The sequence below is a fragment of the Thermobia domestica genome, chromosome 16, assembly GCF_964235325.1.
Source record: "Thermobia domestica chromosome 16, izTheDome1.hap1.1, whole genome shotgun sequence".
Taxonomy (NCBI): domain Eukaryota; kingdom Metazoa; phylum Arthropoda; class Insecta; order Zygentoma; family Lepismatidae; genus Thermobia; species Thermobia domestica.
In genome coordinates this window covers 11230047-11253396 of record NC_137469.1, presented here as the reverse complement: position 1 = coordinate 11253396, position 23350 = coordinate 11230047, and the positions used below count along the sequence as shown (strand labels likewise).

The 23350-nt window shown below is 37.0% G+C and overlaps 1 protein-coding gene across 2 annotated transcripts in view; it reads left to right on the top strand.

Moving 5' to 3' along the window:
• The first annotated feature begins 4459 nt into the window (after window positions 1-4459).
• Window positions 4460-23350, top strand: part of LOC145672911 (cytochrome P450 4C1-like) — an 80654-nt gene continuing 61763 nt past the window's right edge. Inside the window, exons 1-3 of one of the 2 annotated variants that reach the window (XM_081742112.1) lie at window positions 4460-4679; window positions 16394-16509; window positions 18199-18289. In XM_081742112.1, the coding sequence (XP_081598238.1) occupies window positions 4508-4679; window positions 16394-16509; window positions 18199-18289 (379 nt within the window). In that variant the 5' untranslated portion in view covers window positions 4460-4507. The remainder of the gene's footprint in view (window positions 4680-16393; window positions 16510-18198; window positions 18290-23350) is intronic. The other variant, XM_081742113.1, reaches the window with a different exon arrangement.

Here is a 23350-nt window from a genome sequence, read left to right as displayed (position 1 = left end):
GGTGGAAATACCTTTCTTGCTTTCAAGAAGTTGTACACAGTAAATAGAAAGACTGGGTTTCAAGATTTTTTTTTTTTATGACAGCTACAAGTTCTTGTAAAATGACAAGGCCTCTTAAAAGTTGGAACTCTACAATGACCACAGCATCTGTTAAAATGAAACTGATACTTTACCCTACACTGATCAAGCTTTTCTTTGTGACATTACTAAGAAGACGGTGGTATTCAGTACGGTTAATAAGTTATTATCCCTAAGTTCTGATTAAATCTTAAGCTTTAACTAACGTTATGATTATTGTCCAAAGATAAAATATACAGAGTGATTCAGAAGGATTGCCACATAATTTGGGGTGATTCTACATGTGAAAATAAACAGAAAAAGTTCTATGAACATATGTCCGATTTTCGATCGTTACGGAACTGGAATGGATTGAAGACTACACACATCCAAGAATGATTATGAACACAAGTGTAAATATTACTTACCGAAATACTGTGTAGGCGCTGTGGTGGACAGAGTAATGGTGGGACAGATGACTGATCCACCCTACAAGAGGTATTTAAAAAGTCCCCCATTCGTCTCAATGTTTTTGTCAACGCACTGAAGGGTGTGTTGCATATCAAAGATTATCTCGGCGGGCTTTAATGCGGGCAACAGCGTCGGTGATGCGAGCGACAAGTTCCTCATATGTGTCAACCGTCGTAGCGTACGCATCCCCCTTTAACCAACCTCATAAACACAAGTGTAATGGGGTTAGGTCGGCTGATCTGGGAGACCTGTTAATGGGGCCGCTAAGGCCAATCCGGCGTTGAGGAAATGTGTTGTTCAAATACTGAGATATTTGTCTGGTACAGTGAATCTGTGCAACACTCAAGCACGACACGCACACGGCCTTAGGACTGCTCACTGATCCAACCCACAATTGCACACTTGGTACGCTTGCAGCTGCTTGCCTCGGTGCGACGTCACAGTGCTGCCATCTGTTGAGACCCACACCTCTTGTAAAATGTCCCACCATTATTCTGTCCACCAAAGCGCTAACACAGCATTTCGGTAAGTAATATTCAGATTTGTCTTCATAATCATTCATGGATGTGTCTAGTCTTCAATCTGCCCCACTTCAGTAACTATCGAAAATCGGACACTTTTCATAGGACTTTTTCGGTTTATTTTCACATGTAGAATCACCTCATAAATTATGTGACACCGCTCCTGAATCAATCTGTATATAAACTAATAGATCGCATCGAGCTTAACAAAATGATATGGTTCAGGGCAGGGCGCCCACAGAGAATGGACCCACCACAAAATCCTAAATTTTGTATAAATTTAGTCTAATTTCTGGTGTGATTTTTACAAATTTTAATATACTTTACCCTTATATTGAATTAAGAGCTACCGAAATAAATTTCTGCTTACGTCCATGCTTCAGGGTAAATTATGACGTGTAGTTTATGAGGTTAAATAGAATGTCGTACGTTGTCAATCTGATAATGTTAATAGTTTTAATTCTTTTGGAGTAGGTCATTTGTTTATTAATGCACGACATATGAAAACTGTAACTACACACTATTAAGTACTATACTCTATCCCTTGCTAGTTGGTTCCTCTTAACAGTGACACACAGGTACTCCTCAACAGTAAACCACATACAACTTGTAATAACGAATAATATAAGTTCTTAACGTCAAATGTCACATCTGCAGGCTTCTGATATCAAACTTTTTATTAAAGACTGGTATCAGCCTCATATATTTTAATAAGCTCGACCTTAGCCATAGGAGCTAAATCCACGGTTCTGATTGGTTGGAGTTATCCATTTCTCGCCACGTAGCATACATATAGCACAAATCAAACGCCAGATGTTGTTGGTCCGCGAAAGGACTAGTAATGAAAATTGCTTTTGGCGTGAGTTCAAACCCGGCCCAAGGAAAGTTTCTTTTACTTTTATTTTATAATTTTGATAACACTTTTATCAGTACAATAAGATGAAAATAATATTCATTCGCCCTTGTATGTAATATATAATGTATAAATTGTGCTTCTACTACCATTTAACGAGAGATTTCTGATAGTCCTTATAAACAATAACGTTATAAACCAACAGGAGAATAAGATGCGGAGCCCTCGCGAAGCGACGGATTGTAGAGGGTAAGTGTAGTTAAATTTACATTGATGTTGCACCATCCGGTAGCGACGTAATGTCACATGGTAATTAGTCCACTTTGCACACACAACTTTATTGATAAAAAAAAGTAATTTACTTACGTTACGAAACATAGCTGAGAGAGCGTCAACGAGCGAAGGGGGTTAGAAGCCCTGTAGAGCTTATTTTATTCCACATGTTCTCCCATGATAATACCACGTGACATTACGTCACACTCGGATATTGGAACTTCGATGTAAATCTAACCTCACTCGCTTCCATGTGACCAACTTAACAGTTGGCTAGGGTAGCGCGTAAAAAAACAGCCGAGCTTTGCTAGGGTATGGCGTGAAAAATGTATGCGTATCAGGCGAGCTTAATATTGCTTTTTCGTTTACCTTATACATACACATTCAAATCTGTACTTATGCTTATCAATCTAATTGCCCTTTCCCCGAATTGGCACTTCTATTCTTCCTCTTCTTTCCTGTCAAGTTTTCAAAAATTCTTCCTTGTTGGTACCATGCATTGCAAACTTTATCCTGTCCAAATTTCAAGTTTCTAACTTAAGAGGTTTTAGTCAGAGCGGTGATTAGTCAGTCACTCAGGCTTTTTTTTTTTTAATATACAGTAATTTACGTTATTTTGGAACCTTAGAATATAAGTAATAATTTCCACTTGTTAAATTGAAAATGCCAATATATATTGCACGGAAGGCAGAGAGATTCAAATTTACAGCATAACATCTCTGAAATAAGTAGGCATCATAAGATATATTTATCTTTACCAGTAGCGGTTATTAATTTTTTAAAGCAACGATTGCAACACAAAACCTCGTGAACACGCGCTGACATGGGTCCATCTGTTCTGCGTTAGGTCTACTTAAGAAAATACAAGCAGACAAATATATTCTTCATTCACATTTATATTTATTGACTTAGTATCAATTTACTATATTGTTATCATAGTTCGTTCACAATTACTATTTGACGTAAGTTTGGGAATAAATACAAGACTTAGTTAAAATTGTTTAAATGCTGGCAACATTGCACAATGCTTGAATATTTTTTTTTTATCGGATAGCTATTCTTTTGTTTCTGTGCAAGTGCCCGTTTGAGGCAGGTTAGCCAACCATACGATAATTTATTGTGATTGCGATAATTTGCCTTAATGCTATGGACGATAATCCCCTTGTGATAATAGGTGAATTTGGATATATTTAGAACACAAACATATTTTCTTTCAGCTTTTGAATGTGCAAATAAACTGTAGATTTGCATTAAATAATTATAACAGACTTATACTGAAGGTTTTAACAGTCATTCCCGCCAAAATAAATCAACAGCCATTTGAGAATTGGCAAATGGTAACCCTGCATCGATTCTTTAAACTCAATTACGTTTACGAGTGGTGGAAGAATTGTTGTTCAGAATAAGGTTAATAAGGATTTGTTTTAAATGGCGAGGACAGCGACGCCAATTTGGAGTTCAAAACTAAGATTACTAGATATGTTTAGTATATATTATACTTGTTTCTACAATTACCATGTACATAATGAATATACGAAAATTTTTTGTAATATACGATAATTTTGAAGTCGAAAATCGATAATTTGCTTCTCTCCGGTTGGATATTCTGCTCTTGACGACGTGACCGCTTGAGGAAGAGCCCATTGAAGAAGTGACCGATTCTTTGAGATAGTGACGTTTGGGCGAATTGCCCATTCCCTGTATTTGACGATGTGTCCATTTCTTTTGAAGAAATAACTGTTTCTTTTGACAATGTGACCGTTCTAACTTTTGAATGTGGTAATTTGACAAAGTATCCTCTTCTCGTTGGTTTCCCTGAGCATGTGCTATTTTACCAAATAAATAAACATATAAATAAATAATTTTGAGCTTTAAAAATGAGACTTAATTGCCACGTAGTCTTGAATAAGATTATAGATGTCAACACGATATTGTAACTTTAACCTTTGAATCTAACATGCTTATATTTGCAAATATTGGTCTGGACTCGAACATTATTAAATTCTCAATATTTCACATATTACGAAAACTTTAAAAACGCCTACAGAAGCAACATTTTAATATTATATAAGTAAAATCATAGCTATCCCAAGGTCAAAAGCTACAATATTTCTCCAAAGAGACTAAGACACAAAAGGCTTAATAGATAAGAAACGCCAAATTATTCCCAACAGATAAAGTTACTTCAAGGTCAAGAGCAGGCTTGTATTTAGGTCAAAGAATTAAAAAAAAAAGTGTTTTCCACAAGATAAAATGGACAGTATAAAAGACTTTCTGCTGACCTTTAACATTGTTACATTAACATTTGCGAGTAAATATTGGAGTTTGCAAGATGTCTGGAGTGGATTTGCTGTGGTATATCGCTTTGTTTATTATTCCTATTCTATGGGTTTTTCAACGATTAAGTAAACTTTCAAGATTTAGGAAAATTATCAATAAAATTCCAGGACCTCGACCGGTGCCAATTTTCGGAAATGTTCTACAAGTGAGTGTTAAAGCTGAAGGTAAGTTACTGTTTACATGCTGAAAAAGTATTAAAAAAATGAAATGAAATCTTTGAGTTTTACGTCCCATGGTTATGCCGGTTAGGCTAAAGGAGACGGTGATGATGAGAGATGAATGAAATGGTGGAATGAAGAAAGTGGGAGGAAGCGGGAGAACCCCGAGAAAACCCACGCACACGGTGTTTGTCCACCACAAAGTTCACTTGGCGGGAGCAGGGTTTGAACCCAGGGCCCCAAGCACCAGAGGTGAACGCTCTACAACTGAGCCACCGCGGCCCCTGAAAAAGTATTGACAATGCATTGTTTGCCTTAGGCTAGGTTGACCAGACGTCTGTTTTTTTAACCTTTTTAGGACCGACAGGCAGTAGCGTACGCAGGAATTTATTTCGGGAGGGGTCCAAACTCAATATGAGGGTATTTTATATTAAAATTTCTAAAGTTGCCCCTAAAATTAGGCTAAATTTACATAAAAGTCGAAATTTCGGGGAGGGTCCGGACCCCCAGGACCCACCCCCTGCGTACGTCCCTAGGGATTTCAAGAAAATCGTAGACCTTTACGTTGATGGACCTAGTACCCCTTCTAATTGTCATAGGGACATGAACTATACCTCGTTGTAAAGCTTATTATTATGGACACAGATTCCAACTAGCTAACTGGAGCTCCTCCGTGGCTAAGCGGTTAGCGTACGCGTCTTTGGCGCGGGAAACCCGGGTTCGATTCCCGGCGGGAGCTCATGTGGTTCGGATTCCACGTTAATCAGTAGGTCCACGTCTCATATAGCCTCGCTGCTGAACGGGACGATAAACTCAAAATCAACTCAACGCCAACGAGCTAACTTTTGTGACCTCCATGCCAAACCCTAGAAGAAGAAGAAGAAGATTTTTAAAATGAGATTATTATTGTTTTTGGAAATTTATGAGAGACTGGCAACACTGTTACTTGTACGCAGGAAACAATATTTTCTCGTGTACGTCAGACATTTGGTACAATCATGTAAAAAAAAAAAATGAAGTTAAATACTAAGTGAGAAAAAAATTTTGAACGTGTTTCCTACGAGAATCACTTTGTACATATTTTCCGAAATATTTTGTTCTACCCTGACGTTGGCAGTCCTAGAGACGCCCCTAATTGTCACAGAGATATAAGCCATAATTCGTTCGAAAGCGTATGAGACAGATTTCAACGAGGTAACTTTTGTGCCCCCTGTGCCCAACTCATGAAAAACAATAATAATAAGAAGAAGAACATGAAAAAATGAAAAAATATATTTCGAAGTATGGCAATACTGTTATTTTTCATACTAAAAAAAAGTTTTCACATGTACACAGGGTATCACTAGTTAGTATGTTCATTTATGTTTATTGATATCACTTTTTACGCTTGTAGCTCATTTGCAGGAGAGTTCGGGAACCGGTCAAAACCGCCACAGCCAAAACCCCCACACTCAAGAAATGTCAAAACGCCCACACAAACGGTCATAACCCCCACACAAATGGACAAATCTCCCAAACGCACGAACGGTCAAAACCCCCACAGCCAAAACCCCCACACTCAAGAAATGTCAAAACACCCACACGATCGGTCATAACTCCCACACAAATGGACAAATCTCCCAAATACACGAACGGTCATAACCCCCACAGCCAAAACCCCCACACTGGTAGTCGGTCATAACCTCCAACGGTCATAACTCCCACACAAATGGACAAAACAGCCACACATAGCAACGGTCACAATCCCCACATAAATGGACAAAACCCCCACACAAATGGACAAAACTCCCACATGCAGAAATAGTCACAACTGCCACACAAATTGACAAAACCCCCATACTCATGTATTGCCCTTGTAATTTTTAATAACATTTTTTATTCCACTTAAACTGATGTTGCAACTATTCTTCTTGGGCGTCATAAAGGGCCGCAACAAAGACGTGAAATGACGATCATTTCAGAGTGTGGGGGATTTGTCCGATTTTGTGGGTGTTTTGTCCATTTATGTGGGGATTATGACCGTTGCTATGTGTGGCTGTTTTGTCCATTTGTGTGGGGGTTATGACCGATTGTGTGGGCGTTTTGACATTTCTTGAGTATGGGGGTTTTGGCTGTGGGGGTTTTGACCGTTCGTGCGTTTGGGAGATTTGTCCATTTGTGTGGGGGTTATGACCGTTTGTGTGGGTGTTTTGACATTTCTTGAGTGTGGGGGTTTTGACCTAGACCCGAGAGTTCCTGCCCCCAAAATGCTGAGAGGGAAGGGGAACAAAAAACAACCAACTTTCCCCCTTACTCTTCAGTTGCTGGACCTTCGATGTGAATGAAATGCACACCATTGGAAAGTGTGATCCTTCCTAAAAAGATAGACACCTAATACACTTCTCTAGGTTAATTAGGAACCGAGCTACGGAGGTTTAAACTGCGGGCTCAGCCATTGAGCCGTTCGTCCTGAGTCGTTCGTTGTTCCGAGAAAATTGGGACCGTAAAAAAATGCTTCTGAAAAACAAAATGGTGCCGTAGTTACGTGTAGTACAATTTTTACGTATTCTTAAATTTCATTGCTGAATCTTTGGAAACATTTCGAAATTTTGTAAAATAGTTTCATATTTTTTGAACAGATCGGTGATACCAATCTGGAACTTCATAAAATCCCATCTCAAAAGGCAGAAATTCCCATTTTACTCTTGAATTTCCCACGCGTTATACTAATTACAAACATTTCAAAATTTATAAAATATGAAAATTAAAACTATTGTATGTCACTTGGTTTCTTCAATATTTGAGTGAATTATTCGTAAATTTTGATCTAAGTTTATCAAATAGTTGATGAATAAATGAAATGAAATCTTTGAGTTTTATGTCCCACGGTTATGCCGGTGAGGCTAAAGGAGACGGTGATGATGAGTAATGAATGAAATGGTGGAATGAATAAAGTGGGAGGAAACGGGAGAACCCCGAGAAAACCCACGCACACGGTGTTTGTCCACCACAAAGAGTTAATGAATAAGTACTTTTCTTAATTAGAAGACACTATTGAAAATGTTGATAAAAAAAAGCATATTTGGTGTCAGAATTGTACTTCCATCACAGTTTCTGTATCATAATTAGAGACCGGATGTTATTCAAATTGCCTATTCTTTAATTTTAAAAATATGATGAAAAATAACGTTTTAATGGGGGGGTTATAGTTTATATTTAAGCCAATTTTATTTTATTTTGCCTAATTTACCCATTCCTGCCTAAATAATTGCTTTAGTGCCTAATGTTGCCTATTCTATGCATTTTCTTCAAAATAAGACTTTATTGGTAAAACAGACTTTATTGAACGTATTTAATAATTTAGTATTTAAAGAAAGAATTCTTCCTCTTTAGAGAAATATAGTGCTGTTTGTAGTGATAACATGAAGTAAACCTTTGGACTGTTGTGTGTGCTGATAAAGCGTATAAAATTTGCACTGTTATATGTAGTGATAAAGTGTTGCATAGAATGTATTTGCTAAATATACATGGAATACATGTCAAGCTTCGTTTTTATGTATACACATTAAAATAAGATATTAACAAACATTTATGTTTCTATATTCTTTAAACATTATCTATGACTAATTTTTTTAAATTGTATTGAGTATTTATCTTTATTACTTTGAGTTACATTTTAGTGCCTATTTCACTGCCTATTTTTAAATTTTAAATGCCTATTTTCCAGGCTTTTAATGCCTATTAGGTCTCTAGTCATAATATTCTACTGAAGGCAATAAAACTAAATAAACTTCATTCCCTAGTTATTTCATGTGTCACGTTTTGGAAATTGTCTGTTTTTCGTTTGATAATTTACTTGTTTACTTTTTATTTTTAAATTCGAGAATACAATTTAGGATTCTTGTTACTTGTTGCTGGAAATTCACAAATTAATTCATAATTTACTTTCACTATAACATGCATTTTCCAATAACAACATTTGAAAATTAGCACAGATTTCGCGTTTATTCCAGCGTCATTAGACTACTTTCCGCTCATAAAGAATTTTGTTGGCGTCAGTTAAATAAATATATTAAAAGTCCAATATATGCTGCTAATTTTGACGAAAATCCCTATTGGAGGAATTAATGGTAAAAAAAATCCCATAAAATGGCTCCATACAAATTAACCTTGTACAATTCGACAACGCTTTGAAGGTCGAGATAAGGGCGAAGGTTAATTAATCGATTCGCTAGGTGGATTGTGAAATTATATCAATTCCCCGAGTGTTCTTTTCCTTAATTATTTAAATGTGGTTCCCCTACTCTAGGTAAGCGTTTCTCAACGTTGTTCCGTTTGGGGCACACCAAAATACGTTTCAAACTTTCGCGGCACTCCTGCATGTGATTTTCCCTCTAGATGCAAAAACGCAAACACATAAAAATACATGTAGGCCTAATTAGAGATGCAAAAAAGCCGGCTTTTTTGAATCGATGTTTTTTTCACATAAAAAGCCGGCTTTTTTGGGAAAAAAACGAGAATTTTGGAAATTTTGGCTTTTTTCATTTTCATGATTTTTCTATCTAAATGGCTTTCTTATAGTATATTCTATAGTTAGATAAGAATTCCATGACCTAAATGCCATATTTCGCTCTGAAATTCACCATCAAGGTGGATGGAGCACATGTTTTACGAATAAAGGCTAACATGAAGAATGTAGTATTTGAGAGAAATTTTAGAGGCTATTTAACTTTATTTTAACTTTTGAGTTATCGACATTTTTTCTTCTCTAGATCATTTTAATTTGTCATCCGTGTTTCATTTCTAAGAGCTTAGTACTCTAGCTTCTAGCGCAAAAGTTAAATTTACGTTTTTCTATATATCCGTCAAGGCGTACGGTACGTTTTCAATATATCCGTCAAACCGTACTTCCACATTTCTGTTATACTGTAGCTGTGCAGTGATTTAGCAATAATTTTCCAGACAACCTTGAATACCAATTTATACAAATAATCAGTTGCGGATTTAGAAAAGTACTTTAGGAGGGGTTTCTCTGATTGTTTCGTTTTCTAAAAGGTCCTAATTTTATTTGGGAGGTGCTTGAAGTTTATGAGTACAGGCATGACTAATATTTCGTTTCGTTTATATGTTTAGCAATAATCTTCCGGATACAACTTTAAAGATCATTTTATACTGAGAATCAGTGGCGGATTTAGAAAAGTATTTTGGGAAGGGTTTTTCTTACTAATGTTTAGTTTTTCTAAACATTCGTAACTTTTATTTGACGGGAGCTTTAAGTTTATGAGTAAAGGCATAACTAATAGATATTTCGTACTTTGCAGACATTCCGTAACTTTGGGGAACACGCTTCACTCCGAAAGACCGCCCCCCTACCTTCGCAAAACCGTCACTGCTGGTAATTAGTAATAATAACGATTTAAAAACAATAAGAAAGGAAGTCGGCCAACTCACAGTATACGCACTATTTCTACATTCACAGTTGGAATGAAGAAAAGCTTTGTCAGAATGGTCGAATGCTGGGTTGAATCTCGGACTTTCTGATAGAAGCGCGAAAGCTAACCACTCAGTCATGTTTGTTGTGCAGTTGTATTTATCTTAACTTAAATATATTCCGTAGTCCTTTTTTGTTTGGAGGGGGGAGTTCCGTAATGGTGTGTTGAATCCCTCTTGTTAAAAATGCAGAAAACTTGAGGATTGGGTAAACCGTGACGGTGGTTATATAAAACTTAACTCTAGAATTTCTGTATTCTTAACTGTAGAATTTCAAGAATATACAGAACCACAAGCTCTAGATGTGCAGCCTTTAAGTGTATCATATAAATCTAAGCATTTCTCTTATGTTTTATTTTAATTTTATTTTGTTTCAAAAAGAGGGTATGGAATATTTGAAGTAAAAATACTACATACAATTTTGCTAGTTATTTGTGTATTTTTTTAAAAGAAGTGTTTACTTTTAGGGTTGGCTGGTTTACACCGACTTTTTTTTAATAACTGGTTTTAACCAAAAAATAAAAAGAACGAAAAATGCGAATCATGTGAACTTCATGGTGACTTTTCCACATATCAAACCACCTGCAATAGTTTTATTTCCCTTTCACCTTTTAATCAAGGTGTCCATGTTCAATTTTCGGTCGAACCACAGCCCTTCTTTCATGCGTAAACCAAGTAGCGGTTCGGGTGTCACTTTAAGCGAAAGTCTTCTCCTTGACAACCTCAGTATTACGTAAGGATGTTAAGAATAAACATACGAAACGAAACCAAATTGTATATTTCTGCATGCCTAAATGCCTGTTGTTTTATAAAGAAGCCAAGATTGCTTAAATATATTGATAGAAATTGGCAAAAATTTATCGATTGCCTACGTAGCTTCCAACATTAGTTTGGATTGGACTTTCAATGATATCTACATACTAAATTTGTAATTTAATACCTCAGTTTTAGCGTACTGATTATGATATGTTAACCTTTAAATTTTACATGCAAAGCAATAACAGGATTTTTCCGGTATTATTTTACATTTCAAGTAATGATGGGATTTTCGCGATGGCTAGGACGGGAGCTTCTCAATTTAAGAAATTTACTGACCGGACTTCTTTAAGCTTATGGAACTTCTTCCAGCATAACCCCGCTGTTGCATAACAATACCAAGGCGAAACAAACTTATTTCTGTGAATATGTAATATAAATACATAAAGCAAAATATCTAAATCAAAAAACCTGGTTTAAACCAAAAAAGCCGGGTTTAAACATCCCCCCCAAAACGGATTTTTGGCATTTTCAAAAACAACTATGGTTCTTGCCAACTCTGCTTACTTTTGTTTATAGGAGGTTAAAAAATTCTTATTATATATATTGGTTAATCCTTTGGAATTCATAATGTAAATATGTTGAAGTGAAATTGAAGTAAATATCTTTTCGAAATTCATGGTTTATTTTCGAGGTTTTATATTATTATCAGCATCAACCACTAACTAAATGACTTTTTGTGTTATAGAAAAGCGAAACAAAGTCCGCTTTATCAATTTAAAGCAGAATTTTGAAAAAAGCCCAAAATTTCCCAAGCAAAAAGCGAAGCAGAAAAAACCTAGTTTTTTTCAAAAGAGCCGTTTTTTTTTCGAGCCGTTGCATCTCTACATGTAATACAGTTTTTAAAATTATTGTAAATTGTAATGAAATGAAAAATTAAATCTTTGAGTTTTACGTCCCACGTTTATGCCGGTTAAGCTAAAGGAGACGATGATAATGGTAAATGAATGAAATAGTGGAATGAAGAAAGTGGGAGGAAACGGAAGAACCCCGAGGAAACCCACGCACACGGTGTTTGCCCACTACAAAGGGTAAATTGTAATGTAAGTAGTAGTAGTGGTAGTAAACGGTAAGTAGTGGTAAACTGTAATTGGTTTGAGTTTTCTGGGCTTTTCTAAAATTTAGAATTGTATTGAGCGGCTGTATTTTGGAAGTCAACGCCTGTGGAAGTATCACCATTGATCTCAGCGACCGCGAAGACTATGGATTTGATACGAATATCGGTCGTTTTGGGCTATTTTTTTACATGTCTCCGTATCCCCCATCCCCGCTGAATCCCGGCCCGCATACAATTGTAACTAAATTTGCAAGTCATCGCTAATGGAAGTGTCACCATTGATTTCAGAGACCGCGAAAACTACGGATTTGACACTAATATCGGTCATTTTGGATTACAGTAGAAACTCGATTAACCGTCACCCTCGGATCATGACGGTTAAGCGAATAGACGGATAACAAAAATATCGTTATAAACCTCTACAGTAAGTAGATTTAAAAAGTTCTGGAAGAAATAAATAACCTTATACAAGTGAATAATACATGTTTATACTATATTTAATGAACTGGTAGTGAAATAAACACAATTTAAAAATAATCTGTCATCTTCTGCTTCTTCGAACGCCGAGCTTTTTCCGCGTTCAATAACAATGGACAGTCGCGTTCAATAACAATGGACTACAAAAAATAGTCATGACGTCAGAGAAAATTAAACTTTAATTTAAACAAAGAATTTTCAATTTTACTAGATATTTATGGAAGCGTATCTAATCAGCAATTCTCTTAAGAAAATCTTAGACACAAATCTCCAGTTTACTAACTTTCATATCTCTTATTCCATTGTATACCTGTACTAGCTAATCCTATTGGAGATGATGTCTCGCTCTCCGCTTGTTCCAAGGGCAATCCCGCTCCAGATAGTAATGCACCAGAGTATTGCATTTTGGTGCAATGCTGCCGCAAGCCGGACCGGCGTTGGAACAAGCAACATCTCCTTTTTTTAAAATGGATTTTTATAAATGTCCATCACAACTTATAATGATTGAACAGAACCAGAGTAAACCATATTCCTTCCATGTTACACTAATATACGTTCGTCTCAAAAATAATTCATATCAATTTGGAATTTAATTTCTGGCATCTTGAGTGTTTCAAGTCCATGTTTTTCTCCATAAGGGTTTCAGTACTGTACCAAGTTTTTGTGTGGAAACTGGCATGACCGGAAATGACGCATGACTATTTCAGTCCATTTCGCTTACACTTTATTCCGTGCTCTGCACGGCTCATGGCGTCAATTACGGCACATTTAAAGTACAGTACTGTCCGGAGCAGTGACGGATAACAGACAGTGACGGTTAAAAGAGTGACGGTTAATCGAGTTTCTACTGTACTTTTATATGTCTCGGTATCTCACCCCCACCCCCGGTGATCCCCGGCCCGGAGCCGAGTAGCGTGAGTTTGGAAGTTAATGGGATCAGAGTTTCACCATTCATTTCAGCGACCGCGAAAACTATGAATTCGACACTAATATCGGTCATTTTCTACTACTTTTACATGTCCCAGTAAACGCCCCTCTGAGACTCCCCTGGTTCGAATTTTGACAAAAACGTTTAACTCAGGTCTGGAGCCTCGACCAAGGTATTCGTAACTAAAATTTGGTAACTCTCAGTCAATTTATCTGATTCCCAAGTCGGTTCCGGTATATGTCCCCTTTGAGATCCCCCTGGTTCGAAATTTGAAAAAAGGGCTTCGTCTTGATTTGGGCCTGGGCCAAGGTACCCCTGACTAAAATTTGGTAACTTTCGGTCCACTCGTCTGGTGTCCAGGCCGCACGCAGATAGACAAACACAGAAACAAACTCTTTATTTTATTTATATTAGATTGCATAATCTGATGTCTATAAATGCGTTCAAAAAATCAAGAGTAGTAGTCCTTAGCGCGAGGCTCCCTCTGGTTGTTCGGTTTTCTTTTTGTAAAGTCTGTTACTAGTTACCGGTATCAGCCATGGAAAAGTAGGCTAAAAGCCTTTTCTTCTTGGACGAAGATACAATAACAGGAACTTCGTATTTCGAAATGTCACGCACGTGGCTTGTTCCACAACTTGAATAAGATATTCCAGGCTTCATTTGACAACATGATGGAGCATATTGATTACCATTTAAATGTCAGGCGTAAACTGAATAGGCGTCTACTAAACAGATTGATTGGCCGTCGTGGTAAAAACGATAGTGGATGTTTACATTGGCGGTTACATTCCTCTATTGTGTGCGCAAGGAAAGGTGGCTTCTGACAGTTAGGTGGAGCACGTGGAGTACTGGGGGCGCTATTACCAGAAGGTCCACAACACAGACAGCAGCTCTGACATTTAACAAGTCGTTTCAACTACCGGTCAGTGACCTTCGTTGCTTAGTAACAGCGCGAAAGAACACTACTGTGATTGGCGGACAAACCTCCCACTCGTTTTGTTTACAACATGTGCAGCTATCTGTCAGAGGCCACCTTTCAGTAACTCGATAATAACCTTGCCACTTTTTCCTCTGAGATCTTACCAAACAACACACGTGTATCGGCTACTTTTACCAACTACAATCCAAGATCGTGATCGCATCACGCCATTGCATTAGTAGATTGTCCGATGCTACAACGTGTATGGCAAGAAATGGATTACAGCTAGATGTGTGTGCTGACAACGGGAGTGCACATTAAATACATGAGATGTGACATTTTTTTAAACCCAAATGTTTAACAAGACTTTCTGAGTTTCTGTCTTATGTTGATACAGCTTTCACATGTCTGACCGTGAGCGTAGATAAGTGAGATTTGTTTATGTTTGTAATTGCGAAGATCACTTATAATAGCGCTATGTAGTGTTTATAAGTATTATCATTAAATTTTCAATATAAGTTTGGATTACTAGTGTGAGAACTATTGCATTAACAACAGTCTTGGACATCTAAAATGCAACACCAGGAAGAAGAGGTAGTTGAACCAAGTGTGAATTGAGTACAATACTAAACGATCTGTGCGCGAGTGGCTAGTAGAAAGTTTAGCAATTAGTAGGGTAGCGCGTGGGTATACCGTAGGCATTCAGAACGGCACCGAATGGTGACGTACAGAAAGGATGACACCATGAATGTCTTCATGGCGTATGACTTGTGGGCAATTTCACCAACTACATTGCCCTACTTGGTGAAGGCGATGTAGTTGGGCGAGTTCTCTGGTGTGTAATCATGACAAAATGAAGTCACTCAGAAAGAGATCACATTAACTGTGATCTCAAGTTTCTACGAGGTGTGAAAAAAAATACGGTGAATAATTTTATTAGAAACAAAGCAATAAGCTTACATGGAATTTTATTAGAAACAAAGCAATAAGCTTACATGGAATTTTATTAGAAACAAAGCAATAAGCTTACATGGAATTTTATTAGAAACAAAGCAATAAGCTTACATGGAATTTTATTAGAAACAAAGCAAAAGCTTACATGGAATTTTATTAGAAACAAAGTAATAATCTTACATGGAATTTGATTTAATCTCCTTCAAAGTACTGTCCTTGGGTAGCAATGCACTTATCCCAACATTGAATCCATAACTGGAAGCATTTCTGGAAAGCGTTCAGCTGCTCTGTCGTGGCCCTCTCAGTGTCAGGAATGGTGTCAAAACATTTTCCTTTAAGCACGGTTTTAATTTTCGGGAAGAGCCAGAAGTCACATGGTGCTATATTTGGAGAGCACTGCGAATATGAACAGACAGGAATATATTTTCAGCCAGAAACTCGCGGGTCAAAAGTAAGGTGTGGCTCGGTGCGTTTTCATGGTGAAGAAAGAAGCCATTTGCCCATTTAAATGGCGGTTAAAATGCTTTTCACGGACCTATACGAGATGTTTATTTCTTCGGGAAGCTCTCGAATATCATTCACCTGTTTAAACAAATTATTTGTTCCAATTTTTGCACGTTTTCAACTGACGTGGAACGAGGACTCGGTCGTTGCTCGTTTTCAACCGATTTCTTGCCGCTTTTGAATTGCTCATACCACTTGTGAACAGTCTCCAATGCCACAGCTTTAGCGCCATATATTTTGTGAGCTTCTTTGGCACTTTACCGCAGCTTAGAACAAAACTTAATGTTGGCGCACGAGAGACACTCTTAACACGTCCTCACTCTTCTGCCTCTGAAAGCCAACTAACATGTCACAACTCGTTCAAACTCGACACTAACTATGCCAAAGGTTTAAGCTACCAGGCTTACTAGTTGAAAAGGATACAACTCGAGAGATGGCACTGTGCAACTACATTCACCATTTATTTTGATTACACCTCGTACTTTTAGGATTTTTGAATTGATTAGTCAGTCAAGATTATTTCTTTTATGTAAAGTATATAGAGTGAATTCGTTCGTAATAGTGAATATTTGATTTTCTTTCTTCTTTCTTTTCAGATTTATTTAGAAATCAAGTGACTTTTGCTAGAGAAAGTGCATCTGCTGGTATTTACAGGCTTTGGATGGGCCCTAGCATAAGCGTAGTGGTGTTATATGATCCACGTTTTATAGAGGTATAATAAACTCTTTTGTTTTACGTCACTTCAAACTTGACATTCCGTGACGTCAAGACTTGCTTCTCTCATTATCAAAAAAGTAAAATAATAATAATACAAGCATACAGTAGGACTTGAGAAAAGGGTGCCTATTTCCTTCAAGGACTTACGCGCAACGTCCTAATTTTCCATTCTGTCTACGAAATTTATCATTCTCACCTCGATTTAACTTTCTGCCTTCAAATTTACTATTTTGATCCTCGAACTTACTCTTTGCGTCCTCAAATGTATCATTTTATCTCTCAAATTTATCATTCTTGAGACCCCCAGGCTTGAAATGATGATCAAACTCAAAATACGTCCCCTGGATTGACCTCTGGTTTTATTGCGGTAGGTGATGCACTTGTTATGCTCTTACTAACCCCATTCGACAATAGAATCAGGACATGCCTGACTCGGACAAGAGTGTTGTTCCTACCACATTATCTCTGGTTGGATCGATTTCTTGCCACTCACTACAACTTTCCCGAACGCACTACTCGCAATTTCTAGAGTAGTTGCTAGCTATTAATGGGATATGTCGAGGCCACACTCCACGGCCACAGGGGCCAAAGCCCAAGCCTGGAAATTTCCAGTTTCTGAGAAGATTTCTTCCATCTTCACTTCAGTTGAGCTAAACTATACCCTTGATGTTCCAGTGGAAGAAATTTTAAGATATGTAGCAACGATACATGAAAAAAAATTGTCTTCTATCCCTGCTTCATTCTTCTGGCAGAAACGTCCTAAGATGCCTATGCTAAGGCAATTCGCATTGAAGGCAATTACGGTTCTAATATCACAGGTGTGACAATCTCTTTAGGTTTGAGGTTTATGAATACTTCTCGTTTCAGAAATTCCTGGCAATCTATTCGTCTATACAGTACCCCACTATAACAGTGAGCTATACAGATAGTATAACACACAGCATCGCGGGCTACCTCTCATGACTTACCTGTATGTCGTGATCGACACATTGGCCATCCCTGCTACATATATAATCTGTTTCGATCAATGAAACTTTTATACTCTTAATTGAATTTTGAACTTTAAAATGTAGGTTTGAAAGAAGAAACTCTTCCGGAATACATAAAACTTGCACTCAATCAACCTCCTCAGGGCAATACAGATTAAGAGCCAAAGTGGCATACCCAGATGAGTAGATTGTTATTCTTAAGCATTATTTTGTTATTCTTGCATTGTGTACTTATATAAGTTTCTATTATAGTACTTACCAGTGGCCCACTGCCACAAAGAAAGTATCAATTTATAAATAGCATTTCATTTTGGTTTATTATTGTGAAAGAAACTGTTATCTATACGAATAAAATATTAATAAAAAGTAAGATATTTAGAGTAATATTTACGTTCCATTAGTTATGATAAATTGAAGACGCATAATATTTAAAAGAAAACGTAAATATCAACAAATAAATTATATGTGGGTTCTTCTAGTGGTTACATATTGAAAAGGGTGTGAAAGGGGGAGGAAAATGACAACGAAAACTCCACCTTCACACAAGCCGTCAGAAAAAGAAATGGGGATTCTAGCTCAAGATAGGTACTAGGTTTTGGACACACAGATTCCTTTACAATATGAAAATGTTTTATGAAATATGAAAATATATTATATATTAAATAATGATTTTATTGTCTGTTTATTTATGCAAGGCGGTAGTGAGCAGTACGAAACACATAGAAAAAGGAATGTTTTATTTTGTTCTTCGTCCATGGATGGGAAATGGACTTCTAACAAGTGGAGGTAAGCTAGGTCTATATATATAACTAGCAGCGTTCACCCCGCTTCGCTGGGGTAACCCCGGAACGCAATAAACTTTGTTACTTAGATAATTTTTACTTTTTCGCTTTCAAGTGATATGATAAAAACCATAGAAGATTGGAGTAAATGTTAACATTATATCGCCTGTCATTTATGTTAACCCGCCGAGTGACACGGTCATGTGGGTTGCATATAAATACGGTTAGATTTAGCTATGATGAGCTAACAAAGGATTTGTACGTTATGGACACTTGAATGGTCAATTATCTCAAGACACTGGTAATTGAAAATTAAAGTGATATGATAAAAACCATCTAGGGTCCAAATCTTAATAACCCCCCAAAAATGAAAGAAATTGGTTCAGCCGTATTAGCGTGATGAGCTAACAAAGGATTTGTACGTTCTCTTTTATATATATAGATTTCAGATTCATATGAAACTATCACTACTTGTGTTAAAAAAAGAGAAAATCTCTTAGCATCTCAAGAATCATCTTTATTAAAGACAATCCTGAGGTTTAATTTATTGACACTAACTTTTCGTTAACCGAAGTATGTGTATGAAATATTAGCTGGTCTGAAAGTGAGGAAGCACCAATGTAGAAAGCATGTAATCAATCTGTGGATGTGATATGTGACATTTGCCGTTTTATATGTTTTCGTTTTAAAACATGCACCAGCTAGGCAGTGTACAGGAAAATACTATTAAAAAGAGAATTTTGATATAATAAAAATAATATAAGATATGTATTAACTAAGAATCTATTTGGGAGTTCGATGCAATGTGGCGTCGAGGTGTAAAGAACAGTCTTGAACTCCTGTTTAATACAATGTTTTATTTAATTCAAATGCTGTTTTTTTAATATTCTTTTTACTTTGAATTAGGGATGCGCACGAGTCGAGTCGAGTTGAGATTTAAGCCTGTCTCGACTCGTCTCGAGAAAATGTTGTCTCGACTCGTGTCTCGACTCGAAAATATATTTCTGTCTCGACTCGACATGTTCTGTCTCGACTCGACTCCAATTCGAGTCGAGACGTCTCGAAATTCGAGTCGAGACAAAATATACAAGTTAAAATATACGCACACATCAGCCAGAACATTATGACTATCTACCTAATTGTCAGTATGTCCACCTTTGGCACGGATAACAACGGCGACGCGTCTTGGCATGCACGCAATGAACCTTGGTAGGTCGCTGGAGAGTGTTGGACTAGATGTGCACACACAGGTCACCTAATTACCGTAAATTCCAGGGAGGGCATGATGCGCTCTAACGTCACGTTCAATCACATCCCAGATCCGGCGAGTTGGAGGGCCAGCACATCACTTGAAACTCGCCCCTATGTTCCTCGAATCACTCCATTACTCCTGGCCTTGTGATATGGTGCATTATCTTGTCAAAAAATTCCACTACCGTTGAGAAACATGGTCGTCATGAAGGGCTGTACGTAGTCTGCAAGCAGTGTGCGATACACATCGGCGTCATGGTGCCTTGCTCAAGCTCCACTAGACACATGGATGCTCACGTGAATGTTCCCCAGAACTTAATTAAGCCGCCGCCAGCTTGTCTCCGTCCCGCAGTACAGATGTCAAGGAATTATTCCCTTGCAACACGATGGATTCGTACCCTCCCATCGTCATGATGAAGAAGGTATCGGAATTCATCAGACAATGCAGCGCTCTGCCACTGCGTCAAGGTCCAGTAGCGATGGTCACATGTTCATTTCAGTCGTAGTTGCCAATGTCGTTTTGTGAACATTCGCACATGGATGGGTCATCGGTTGCGGAGGCCCATCGTTGAGAGTGTTCGGTGCACTGTGTGTTCAGACACACTTGTACTTTGCCCAGCATTAAAGTCTGATGCTTGTTCCGCTGCAGTTCGCTGCCTGTACTGTTTTACCAGTCTGCTCAGCCTACGACGTCCGACATCAGTAAAAAGGTGGGGGCGCCCAATGATATTTGATAGTACTTCTTTGCCTGTAAAAATTTGAACGGCACGGTAAGTTTGTGTAGGGTAATTAACAAGCATAGAGCAGTACACACCACACGTTTAGGGAAACTTTGATAAATAAAGCATTTCTACAGTCCATACAGGATATTTTGGTGCTTAAGAATGGTACTCTGATTTGAGAAGAGTTTCTTTAAGTTAACTGTCATAAAATAACAGACCAACTTTTCAGTCCGGAGTGAAGTCGCCTACTTAAGCCTTCATAAAACCATAACTTCAAACTGATTTCTCCAACGCAGCTAAGTTGTGCTTTAATCATGAAAGAGCAGGACATGTGTTTTCTTACATCATACTCCCTCAACATCTTAAAGACAATTTCATTAATCAGAGAGTTGTCTGGCCTAAATTCCTAAACATGGAATGGTCTATAAACAGACTCCCCATCAAAAAGGCTAATTCTGTTGCTTATAGGATTGAGTTGGTTAAATATGAGAAAATTTCTCTCGCCAGAGAAGTGAAGTGCCTTCAGCAGAATCTTCGTTTGAGTTAAGTTTCTACAAAAACAGTCGTCAAATTCTCGCACCGAGAACTGAGTCCAGTATTCTTTAAGTTCGCACTCAGTTGAATACAGTTAGACTGCGGTTAAAAAAAGTATTTGAACCTCGTAAACAAGGACCCTCCTTGCTCACGTTTCAAATAAGGCTCTTATTCAAAATCCCTACGACTTGCTCCATTACTATGGAAACCAGGTATTGCTAGCAATCTTAAATAAACGTGGAAATGTCAATATCCATAAACAGACACTGTCTCCCGTGAAAATGTTAGATGTTCCCTGCTAAGAAACAGGGTGAATTGATTTAAATCAGTGTGATTTAAATCACGATTTAAATCACTAGATTTTTTTTAAATCTTTGATTTAAATCGAATTACGAAATAAATTAATTAAAGAAAAATAAGTAAAATCCCGTTTCTGTTCTGTTATTTCGATTATGAAAGTTAATAATCATAATACAATGAGACTCAAATGTACAGTATAGTATGAAAACAAGTGTCATGCAGAGGATGATTAGGGAAAATCCCGTTTTGAATAGGTAACGGAGCAATTCTGCTTTATTCTTTTCGTAACATTGGGTTTGGGTTTTAAAATCGTTAACTATTCCAACGGGGAAACCACCACCGACATTTAAAACGAAAAATATTTTTTTTGTGCGTATCTGTTTGTTTGTTCCCAGATAATATAACGTATTTAGAGGGGTCCTATCCCCTCTCCAATTTTTTTTGGTTAATTTTATAACTTTAGGCGACATTTATGTATTTCATGCCGCAAGCTAGTTCTGAGTTTTTAAAAATAGACCCCGGCCAAATATCAGTAGCTATTGAGAAAGAAAATGTCATTTTGATAAATGTTGCTGTACTTTTTCCTTAATGCTTAACCTTTTAAATTATATCACCTAGTTTTAGGTGATAGGGTAGAATCTTCATTATTCGATTAAAAAAAGTACCAATAAGGCTTTTTACTTCGTTTTCTTTAAGACTGGAGGCATTTTAGAACAGGTTACATATGCTTTCACGCCTTTCTGCGTTGAGGCATAGTGTGTGATATCATAAATTTAAAAAGATATTTTTGTTATGCATATTATTATTATTATTATTATTATTATTATTATTATTATTATTATTATTATTATTATTATTATTATTATTATTATTATTATTATTTGGCGGGTTACATTTTGCATTCAGAAGATTGAAATTTTGAACAGTCGTTCAGTGCACCCCTTAATAATTTTCAGATATTTTCAGATCTCTGCGTGGAAACAGCGAGGTCCAGAGGGCAAAAATATTTAAAAAAAGAAGGATATTTTAAACAAAAATAGCTTTTTTCGTGATTTTCCCGCCTCAGATGCAGACATATGAATGTACCGTTTGAAAGGCAGTTCCATTCTAAAGAAAATGATGTACATACTATGCTTCTAGGATAAATAGGGATGTCTCAACCTGATTTTCTGTTTTATATGGAAATCTGGGGTATTTGGGGAGTATTGTTTTTCGCGGGCTTACTTTTGCACCTACAAGATTAAAATTTTGCACATTTATTCAGTGCACTCCTCAGTATTTTTCAGATTTGTTTCAGATCCCTGCCTTAAAACAGAGGAGGGGTCCACAGAGCAAAAAATTTTAAAAAGAAAAGGATATTTCTAACAGAAAATTCCTTTTTTCGTGATTTACCCGCCCCAGATACATGATGGAGACATGTGAAGGGTACCGTTTGAAAACTTGTTTTATTCTGAAGAAAATAATGCACAAATCGTGATTCTAGGATAAATAGGGATGTCTAATGAAATTTTTGTATTACAACTGGGTCATCTGAGGCATTGTGGGAATGTTCTTAGCTCATTGTTAAATAGTTTCCTCACCCTTATTACTCAAGATTAGAGATGCAAGGGCTCGAAAAAAAAAACGGCTTTTTTGGAAAAAAACTCGGTTTTTTCTGCTTCGCTTTTTTGCTTGGGAAATTTTGGTCTTTTTTCAAAATTCTGCTTTAAATTGATAAACCAGATTTTGTTTCGCTTCTCTATAACACAAAAGTCATTTAATTAGTGGCTGATGTCGATAATAATATAAAACCTCGAAAATAAACCATGAATTTCGAAAAGATATTTCAAACAGTTTTACTTCTCAACATATTTACATTATGAATTCCAAAGGATTAACCAATGTATATAATGAGATTTTTTTAACCTCCTACATACAAAAGTAAGCAGGGTTGGCAAGAACCGTGGTTGTTTTTGAAAATGCCAAAACCCCGTTTTGGGGGGGAGTTTACACTAGGTTTTTTTGGTTTAAACCAGGCTTTTCTGAGTTTAGATATTTTGCTTTATGTATTTATATTACATATTCACAGAAATAAGTTTGTTTCGCCTTGGTGTTATTATGCAACAATGGGGTTATGCTGGAAGAGGTCACATAAGCTTAAAGAAGTCCGGTCAGTAAATTTCTTAAATTGGGAAACTCCCGCCCTAGCCATCGGGAAAATCCCGTCATTACTCTAAATGTAAAACAATAACGGAAAAATCCTGTTATTGCTTTGCATG